Consider the following 11,529-nt stretch of genomic DNA (forward strand, 5'->3'; position numbering starts at 1 on the left):
TTGCGTTTGCTAAATGCTTTTTAGTTTTCCTGGTTGGTCGATAACATAATTGCTTCATGCTTGTGACTAAATTCTCAATCCATGATATATATGTTCCTCATATGATCTGATCTAATATAGTATCATGGATAAATACATTTCGGTTGAACCGTATCGACACTAATTTGTTACCAGTAAAAATATATATACGCAACAGACATACTTTTTCATAAAATGTTACGACATTTTATCATTCAGATATCAAAACAATTACTCCAAATTTGATGACATTATACACACCGCCACCGTTCACATATCTTTTGTTACATTTGTCCTACACCATTTATTATTCGAGTTTTACTTGTTTTTCACTTGTTTCACACAAGCTGTCTTGCTCCATACCCCCCATTATAAAAAGGATCTGAATGATTAGTTTCCAATAGTGCACGTACGCTTGATCATAACAAATCTATATGTACATTAAATATATATTGCTATAGTGATTAATTAATCAAAAGAATTACTATTAAAGGTGTGACCCAAAATTTCGAACGAGGGTAAACTTACCCAAAAGAGTGATTTAGGGATTCAAGACAATTGGATTAAATCCGTGATTAGTTTTCAAATCTGATAATCATAACAGGAATCCTATACCTCAGCTTTGTCGACATAAACGTAGGGCCTTTCTCCATTATATTTTCTCTTGGTTGCAGGAGATATCAAACCTTAAACTTTGCCTTAGCCAGATGTCAAATATTGAATCCCTAATTATATATATATATATATATTTTTGGGCAAACCCCTAATTATATATGTGTATTATAGAGAGTGAAATATGAATAAATTTTAGATTCTAAAGTTTTTGTGAAAGAGGATAATGGGTTCGATTAGTAATTTTGTTTGAAGACAAAATGGTTAATAATTCTTTTAGTGGTTGTGAAAAAGATAGTTAAAGAGAAGAAATCAATTTTGACAAAAGAAAAAATAAGACATCATTTTGACAAAAAAAATAAAAAAAAAAAAGAGAAGACATCAAACTACAGACTAAGACAATAATTATTGGTAGTCTCTTATAAGGGGTTGTTAAATTTTTTATGAATTAATTATATATTGTTTTGAATATAAGAACTCATGATCTCTTAGATAAAATTTGCTTTTCCATTGGTAGGTTCTAATTTTGGGTCTCTTATTTTTTAAAATATATTTTTTTTTAAATTTAAAAATTTTAAATAGAATAGAAGTGGTATAAATGTGTAAACATTTAAGATTTTTTAAAATTAGAAAATATTGCATTTTAATTAATTTTCAAACATACAAAACATAATAAAAACATTAATACATATTACAATAGAAGTGCAATTCTTAAATGGAAAAAAATGATTAATTTTAATAATGATTTGCTCCAAATTTTGCCCAAATATTCTCAACCAAATATTCAAAATAAATGATAGAAACTGACCTTTTTTTTATAGTGACTCCATTTGTGCGAATTCAGTTTCATCAAACAGATTGTACCCATCTCGTTCGTCTTCTACTATCATATTGTGCAGTATGATACACGCTCTCATGATTTTCCCAATTTTTACCTTATCCTAAATAAGAGCCGGGTTTTTAACTATGACAAATCGAGCATGCAAAACTCCAAAAGCACGCTCTACATCTTTACGCACAGCTTCCTGTTATCTCGCAAATAAAGAGGCTTCTGGAGTTTGTGGCAGTGGAATAGATTGGATAAAAGTATACCATTTTGGATAAATATCATCCGTCAGATAGTAAGCCAATTTATACTCATGTCCATTGACACTGTATTTAACTTTAGGAGCTCGACCATGCAAAATATCATCAAAGATTGGAGATCGGTCAAGAATATTGATATCGTTTAATGTACCTGGTAGTCCAAAGAAAGCATGTCAGATCCAGAGATCATACGAAGCCACCGCCTCTAAAACGATTGTGGGCTTTCCAGATTCGCGGGTGTATTGACATTTCCATGCGGTGGAACAATTTTTCCACTCCCAATGCATACAATCGATGCTTCCTATCATGCCGGGAAATCCGCGTAACTCGCCTTCGTCGAGTAGTCTTTGAAGATCTGCTGGTGTGGGTCTTCTCAAGTACTCATCTCCAAATAGATTTACGACTGAATCTGTAAAATTGTCCAAGCATGATAGCGCCACAGTTTCAGAAAGTCGGAGGTATTCGTCAAACGCATCAGCTGCAGAACCATATGTCATCATACGAATTGCTGCTGTACACTTTTGCAATGTAGACAAACCCAACCTTCCGGTAGCATCTCTTCTTTGTTGAAAATAGGGAACTTCAGATGCGAGCTTATCCACAATACGAATGAATAATGGCTTGTTCATTCTAAAACGGCGACGGAAAATGTTGGGAGGATAAGTAGCATCCTCACTGAAATAATCATTCCACAAGTGGTCATGACCGACTTCTCGATTTCTTTCAACGTGAATTCGTTTTTTTTCTTGGTTTAGGTGGTGGTTGACTTTGGATTGGTGGAGTAAGAAGATTTTGTCATACATGATTGGTGATTTGATCGCATGTTTGATTAAAACATTCATCAAGTATGTCATCAACATCATCATTATGGGAAGAAGATGCCATATTTAGAGAGTTTGGAAATATAGAAAAGGAGTTTTGGTGTTTACAATTTAGCAAAGGAGTTGTGTATTTGATCGGTTTGGTGTGTAGATTTTGTGTGCTAGCTTTGGACATTATATAGAAGAAATTGTGGTGTAGAAAACTTAAAATTTGTGTGGTAAAAGTATTCTCTCAATATGTGGTTTGAAATGATAAATGAACATGTGTGGTAGAAGTACAAAAAACAAGAGAAAGTGTGTGGTAAAAGTACAAAAATACAATAGTGTATGTTTTGGTGTCACATGACCGACTTCACATGACCGACTTCAAGTTGGTTTCACATGACCGACTTCTTGCTTCTTCCTTGTTTTGGTGTCACAGGTGTTTCTTGTTCCACCTGCATTACAATGACAACATCCCAATTAATCATGCATCCCAATTCTCATAGCATAACAAACACCATACGATTGACAAAGCATCCAAAAACGAAACATAAACACAAACAAACTGAAGAAATAGTTCACACCATTCGATTACTAACAACATAGTTATCAAGAGTCGATTACAAAAAACACAAGGAGCTTGTCCTAATACATAAAACAATACAAAAGAAACATAGTTAATAAAACACTTGGAGCTTGTCCTAATATAGAAAACAGTACAAAAGAAACATAATTAATAAAACACTTCATTCTCTAACATTCAACCTGATGAGATCATGTCAGCAATTAGCTTATCTTTAAGAGCTTTTTCGGATTCAGTTAGTGAATCCTTTTTAGCAAGCAGATTATCAAGCATCACATGCTTCATATGCTCCTTCTTCATAGCAAACTCCTTCTCTTTCAGTTCGAAGTCCTTCTGCTTCATCTCATACATCTTCGACATACGATCCAGCTGAAACTCCAAGTAAGCTTTTCCATCTTCCTCCACTTCAATCGGTTGGGTGTTAGAGGTTTTTTTGAACTTTCCCTTTGCAGCCTTAACACCTTGAGGACGGGGCTGTGATCCATCAATATCATTAACCGGATGTGCATCCTATTCAGGCCCATCAACAGACACCCTTCCCCTCTTCACTCCATTGCCTTTAGTAGATATGGATGCACACCACTTTTGATCGTACCTTAAGTCTCTCCAAGCATGCTCCAAGGTAAACCGATGTCAATGATCATCAAAGTATATTTGGTGTGCCAACTTCACCACGTCATCTTCATTCTGTCCACTACTCTTCTCTCTTGTCGCAGCCTCATAATAACCAACGAACTTGCACACCAAGTCATTTATCCTCCCCCACCTCTGCTTACAATGACTCGCCTCACTCTTTGGCCGACCTGCAGCATTTGGTCACTTTGCAAGGTAATCCGCAATCCTTCCCCAAAAGGCACCAAGTCTTTGTTGATTCGAAGTCACCGGATCCTTGCTCGTGTTGAGCCAAGCAGAGACAAATATGATATCATCAGTTGGTATCCATGCATGCCTTGTTTTGCGGTTTTCTTGCGGTGATGCAGGTTCAGATGGAGCTTCAGAACATGGACTTAGAGAAGGACTGCCTTGGAGGTTTTGTGTTTCAAGTTGGCTTTGTAACAGATTCAAATAGCTAGAGGTGGGATGATATGGATTCATGTAGTCGTCGGAATCCATATCGTATTGTGTTTGTTGGTTGAAAGAGTTTTGGTGTTTTGGTGTTTTGGTTAAGGTTTATAAGGGTGAAATTGTTTTGGTGTTTTTTACTATGAAGAGGAAGACTATGAATTTATAAGGTTTATGTTTTTTTACTTTACAACTAATTAAGTCTTTACGTAAACTACAACAACCACACATTAAAAATCTTCACAACCAACTAACACAATACTTCAACCAATAACATCAATGACTGAGTAGACTAATACCTACACTAACAAGTAGTAAACACATTTATCACAACCAACAAACAAAAGCTTTAACATAAATGACTCACTCTCATACTTTAACTAACATCAAATAAATGAAGAAAGAAGAGGATGATAATTACCTTCCTTCATGGCCGACGACACACACTCTATACTCATCAATCCATCGACATCCTTTTTGCCCATTTAACCTCAAAACAAAAGAGAGACATATATCAAAAAACCGCAAATTAAAATGAATATCAAACAAGGACAATATACTAAAGGAACAACACTAAATTATCAGGCAAACAGAAGGAATGAAGCATACTACAACCAAAATCGAACAAGAACATTATACTTTGTTTTATGACAATAATGTCTAAACAACACAAAAGATCACTTATCAATCGGTAAACAAACACAAACACACCAAAAACTATACACAAACAGACCAAACACATGGTTCTCAAGAACCCTAATCCCTTTAAAGCCACCCTTATCAATCGGTAAACAAACGGACCAAATCGGAACACAAACACAAACGGACCAACTCGGAACACAAACACATGCACACCAAGAACCCTAATCCCTTTAAAGCATCAATTATCAATCGGAACACAAACACACCAAAAATCCAATAACTCGAACAAACATCAAAAACCCTAATATCAAGCATCCAAAATCAAATCAACCTAACAGTTTACCTAATCATACTATTGTAGTCAAAAACTTATCCTCTCAATCGAATTGATCCAATCTCTTCCGATTGAATCACCTTCTCCTTCAAATCCCCTCCGATACAATCTCAACGACGATTGAAATCGCCATCGCTACAGTCGCCTCCGATAAGATCACCGTCGATAATAATCGCCTACGACCCAACACTCCATCGATTTTATTACCTCCGATTAAAGCATCTCTTTCTGACATCAAATCGAGTCTTTGATCACGAGAGAAAGAGAGTAAGAGAGAAAGAGAGAAAGATGCGTGAAAAAAAAAAATTACCTTTTGTTTTTATCTGTTAGCCAACGAGAAATGGACACGTAGCGTCTCTTACATACGATTTCAATGTATTATATTAGAGAGTCTCTTCTATTTTTCCTTTTCTTTTCATTTATTTTTTCCCTAAATAAATCTAAAAACCCCTCTAACATCTGTGATAATCTTGCTCTAATAGATCAAAAGTCATTATAACACAAAAAAAATGTTCTATTCGGAAAAGAAAAATGCATATAGTTTGTCAAAAAAAAAATGCATATAGTTATTTACCTTAACCAACAATAATAAGCATTGATTGACAAATGATCACATAATTATAATACGTTAATATTCATTTTTTTTGGGAGATTGTATTTATGTATTTACGTATAAATTATGGAAGTACTTCCGAACCTCTTTTGTCCCAAGGTCCTACCTAAAATAAAGAACTTGGTAAAAATATTAAATTTTATAATCTTATAAACAAATTAGAATTGAGAAGATGTCCCCGAAAGGACAATGCTGAAATTCAATAATATTCCAAATTAAATGCATAAAAATTATTTATAAATAAATAAAATTATATAAGCTTTCACTATTTGTGTCGGTAACGGTGTTACGGTGATACGAGTCTTGATTATCGACGGTTGCCGGACCCATCTGACCGACAAAATTAATTCATTAATTCATTTGCCAAAAACCAACTTCATTATTCTTTGGTTTAATAATTTCGTATGCAGAAAATTTTACAATAATGAAGTTGGATTAAGATCATGCATTTATCTCATTACTTCTTCTTTTTTTTCGGTGGAGAAGTCATTTGTTTTGATGCATTTTGTGATTAGCAACAATGATCTCGTTTTCATCGGTAAATAACGAAAGATGCGTTTGTGTTTTACCGTTTAAAAAAAAGGCATTATGTTTCAATTATTTATAGATGTATGGAACGGTGCTTAAGATCGTCGTTTAAAACGAGCGATTTGACGAACGAGTTATATAAAATATATGAAAAGTAAGAATGTTTTGATCAGCTCCTAGTTTTCAAACAAATTGATTTTTCACTATTCTACTAATACCAAATTACACTCAACCATTTAAGTTCTCGAGCATATTAGCAAAGGTTTACCAACGTATCGAATGTTTTTATTGGATTCGGAAACGCAAAGTTTCCTAGTATATATTACATTTTGTTTTGTGCACCCAAATTATATGTTGTTTATCAAAAAAAGTGATCGTATATTTAGGGGAAAAAATTTACGAGAGTATCAGCCAAAATATTAGCTAAACTATAAAACAATATTAATTACATTCTATTTATTATATTTTCCGCGAAATAACTGATATAATAAACATATAAAATTATAATATTTGGAAATGATTTGCGGCTATTAAAAACATCTTTATTGATCGTTACTATTAAAGGTACTCTTAACTAAAAATTAAAAAATAATAATAAAACAAATCAAAAAGTGAGAAACGTTTCTTTAGCGAGCATCGGAAAAATCGTTCCTCTATAGTATAACAGTTTATGATTGGTCAATTTTTTTTATATTAATTTATTATTTAAATATATAATAATAATTTTTTTAAAAAATAAAATATATTATTTTGAACAAAGCTTGTCGTTGCTACCGTTAATGATGGTCTAAGTGATAACTTGCCTACATACTAAATCTGCTAAAAGAACATTCGAATAGATAGTGTTTTGCTGAAATTACGTATACGAGTTGTGTAGTTAGTATCTAATGAACAAATTTACCCTCAAATATGAATGCTATTGTTCTACTTCCATTATACAATATAGTGAAGAAATATATTTATTAAAAAAAAAAAATAGTAGAGGAAGAAGAATAGCATTCAAACCAATAAAATTTACCCTCACAAGGTGAAATTTCAACGACATAACGAAAAGAGGAATACTTCATTCAACCATTTCTGTTTCCCTTCGTCAAGTCAACCTTTTGCACCTTTGACAAAACTGATATGAACTGATTGATATAACTGCTTTTAATGTTCTTGTTTAGTGAGTTTGAATTCCCATTGTATTAAGATGCGATAATGCGACTAAGACATTATTGGACCGAGTTCTAAGACTGTTTAAGGTTATTTTCGATTCATACAAAATTAACCGGATAATGATAAAGTACTCTCCTAACACTCAGTCTAACAATATTCTTATTCTTCTTTTCTTAGAATTAACAACGTAGAGAGCTTGAATGTGTGTGAGTTTAACATGTGCTAGAGAAAAACCCTTGTAATCGCTAAAAAATGGAGTGTAGATGACCAAAAAATTCGGATTTAGATTGAAGATCGTACTTATTTTTATTTTTTTTAAATAGTTGGTTAGATATATAACCTAGATATTATGTTATCATAAGTTTGCTTCACTTAGGGAATATTTAAGAGTCCATTAGTCAACTAAACACTTTTTGAAAAAAGATATTTGAGAAATATACATTTTTAAAACAAAATTTGGAGAATAGATACTTTTTATGTCTTGTGAGATAAAGAGCTTGTGAGATAGAGTATAAGACAAAAATTAAATAAAAAGATCAATATATTCACATACTTTAAAAAAGGGTTTTATGGGTGGGTCCACAACTTTTTTAATTAATTAATACCAGTCCACTAAAATTATGATTTGTGTATATTTGGCCTATCTGGATTTGTTTTATCATCTAGGTAGTATACCATATGTGTATGGTGTACCATATGCGTATGGTGTACCATATGCGTATGGTGTACCATATGCGTATGGTGTACCATATGCGTATGGTGTACCATATGCGTATGGTGTACCATATGCGTATGGTGTATACCATATGCGTATGGTGTACCATTTAGGTCTAGTGTACTATCTGCGTATGGTGTACTATCTGGGTCTAGTGTACTATTTGGGTCTAGTGCACTATCTACATTTGGTGTACCATTTGGGTCTGGTATACCGTTTGGATGGTGTACCATCTGCGTCTGGTGTACCATCTGAGTTTGGTGTACCATTTGGGTCTAGTGTACCATTTGTGTTTGGTGTACCATCTGTGTTTGGTGTACCATCTGGGTCTGGTGTACGGTTTGGGTGGTGTACCATCAACGTCCGGTGTACCATATGAGCTTTGTGTACCATCTGGGTCTAGTATACCATTTGCGTCAGTGTACCATCTGAATCTAATATACTATTTGTTTCTGGTGTACCATCTGGGTTGGGTATACCATTTATATCAAGTGTACCATCAAGGTTTGGTATACCATATGGGGTGTTGTATCGTGATTTTGATTGGTGGTGTACAGGCTAGTAACTCTACTATCTCATAATCTATCTAAAAAAATTGGTTTTAAAATGGAACATATCATCTCTAAAGTTTCAAATATAACATCATGATTTAAAATTAAACCTTAAACTATAAATTTTAAACCTACTCTTCTCGACACTACACCTTAAATGTAAAGTAGAGAGCCAAACCTAAAAAAAATATTGTTTCCAAATTTAACATAATCTTTAAATTTTCAAAAATAGCATCATGATTTAAAATTAAACTTTAAATTATAAATTTCAAATCATACCTCTCTCTCAAAATAATACTTTAAATGTAAAATAGAAAATTCAAAATTTAAATATATATATATACCTAAAGTTTCAAAATATCATTATGATTTAAAATTAAATTTTCAAAATTAAACTCTAAACTATAAAATCTAAACTCTACCCCTTTCTCAAAACTATAGCTTAAATATAAAACAAATAACTCATAAACAATTATAAATATACATTTGTTATTGGATATATATATATATATAAAGTTTCAAAATATCATGATTTAAAATTAAACTTTCAAAATTAAACTCTAAACTATAAAATCTAAACTCTACCCCTTTCTCAAAACTATAGCTTAAATATAAAATAAATAACTCATAAACAATTATAAATATACATTTGTTATTGAATATATTTTAGGCCCAATTACTATTTTATTTTTTTTGCATACACAAATCAACAAAAAAGAATAAAATAGTCTATTACTAAATGTCACTCTAATAGAGATATGTATTAGAGAAGAGAGAGAAAAGTGTCTATTTTACCAATATCTTTTTAAAAGTATCTTATTATTTTGTGAAAAGGTGCCTAGTCTCCTAATTAAGTCAATATTTAACTGAGTGAAAAAAGAAAGAGAGAGAATAATGAACCAAGTAATCATCAACTAACTATATTGATTAGGCCGTAACAACAACATTCGCATCAATTATGATATAGGTAAGAGCTATTTGTAGATAATTTAATTGGAAGCAATATAAAATGTGGAAATAAGCTTACGTGGACGTGTGCTTCTATAATATATATGTATGGAATTATTAAATATGGAGTGTATTATACGTGGGACTCTAAAACGGAAGTGTCATGATCTACACACTTGGATGCTTATATGATAAGATGTAGTCATGTAGAAGAACCATGTCAATATGTACATAATTGAAGAACGTTATGTCATGTTAGTGCTGATAATAATTTATGAGTCTTTTGGATGCTTGCACAACAATACATGCCACACGACAAAATCAATGAGTTGAGTGATCGATGGCTTTCGAATCACAAATCCATTTCTTTCTTTCCTTTTTCTAGATTTCAATCTATTTTTCTTTCTGCATAATTGTTCTTTGTTTGTGACGTTTGGAAACCAAAATCGAGATATCTGAAATCTAAACTCGAAGCTACACGTAATGATTGAGAATTCTTTATTATTTGCATATTATTTACGGACCATAAAAGGCTATGACTTATCTTCAAAGATAGAGTTCATCCACATTCTGATGTTTCTCTTTTATATTTTGCTGTCAATATGGCGTTCTCTTTACAAAATCTGTTTTTGTAACAAATAATCTATTTTTACATTTTTTTTAACTCAAAAATTGGTGTAGTTAGCACCATTTTTTTTTTCATGATCGATGACTTATATTTTAATTTTCTTTTATAATTAAAAGGAAATTTCTGTTTATAGCGGGAGGTTTGCAATGTTAAAACAATGCGACGTAAGAACAAATATAGTAGAAACTAATCACATGAAAATGTGTTTAACCAAAATGAAACGAATAAGCCCTTTAGGCTTTAACAAACAAAAAACTTACACACATGAAAGAGGACATAACAACTAGCCCAAAGAATACTTACTATAAAGGAATAAACGCCAGTGGCACTGGCACCCAGCAAGGAAGAATCGAAGAACGTTAAAGACGAGACTACGAAAGCTATCAAATCCCATGGTGCAATGGCGGCTCTAGCCTGCAGGTATAAAATTTCTATGTTCACTACAGTTTTCCTATATTAAAAAAAAATAATAGGAATGTATATTTTTGCCGACAAATTGTGAACCCAAAAGTTAGATGAAACTAAGTTGAATGGCGGGTGAGTAAAGTTGACTCGGAAGAAGATCAGCTTCGTTAAATATTAGAAAAATCTAACCCACCAAAATAATTGAGGGACAATTTGTTGAATAATTTAAGATGAGTAAAAAAATAACGAGGTAACATGTTAAATGGCATTCACCAATTAACATATTGTTTATGAGGTGGACAAAAAGATCACGTAAAACATATTTTATGAAGTATTAACATATTTGTTTTTTCCTTTGTCAGTATTGACATCTTTCTAATCTAGACTGCCTCTTTGTGTAATATTTTTGCTCTCTTTTTTTCTTCAACCTTCATTTCTCCTTTTATATTTGTTTTATTTTAACGATATTAATTCGGAAAGACATCCTATTTACCCCTCAAAATTACCATATCGTACCGATTATCCCTGAAACTTTGACCTCCTACTAGAACCCCTTCCAGCTTATATCCTCCTTCTAATTCCCCCCGAATTAATACTTTTATGTCTATTTCCCCATCCGGCTGGATTTACACGGTTTTGTTAATAAACCCGATAGAAACCCATGTTAAACCGGTATGAAAGCAATTTATAATCCGGTAACATTTAGAACTCGACCCGACTACTTCTTCTTCTATTTTAAAACGATAACCCCAAATTCTTACTAAGAACCCTAAAAATCGAAATTGAAGAAAATCCAAATCTGTCTCTTTCTCTCAAAATCATGAGTAATATTTCTGGATCTTC

General features: G+C 32.4%; 1 protein-coding gene across 1 annotated transcript; it reads right to left on the bottom strand.

The window, feature by feature from the left end:
• Positions 1,890 to 2,345, bottom strand: LOC104784230. Its single transcript, XM_010509285.1, has one exon. The coding sequence runs from the start codon at positions 2,343 to 2,345 to the stop codon at positions 1,890 to 1,892; it is 456 nt and encodes a 151-aa protein (XP_010507587.1).

The sequence above is a fragment of the Camelina sativa genome, chromosome 4 (genome assembly GCF_000633955.1).
Source record: "Camelina sativa cultivar DH55 chromosome 4, Cs, whole genome shotgun sequence".
NCBI lineage: Eukaryota > Viridiplantae > Streptophyta > Magnoliopsida > Brassicales > Brassicaceae > Camelina > Camelina sativa.

Coding starts and splice junctions, on each gene's coding strand:
- LOC104784230 (XM_010509285.1), bottom strand. CDS start 2,345: ATGAACAAGCCATTATTCATTCGTATTGTGGATAAGCTCGCATCTGAA.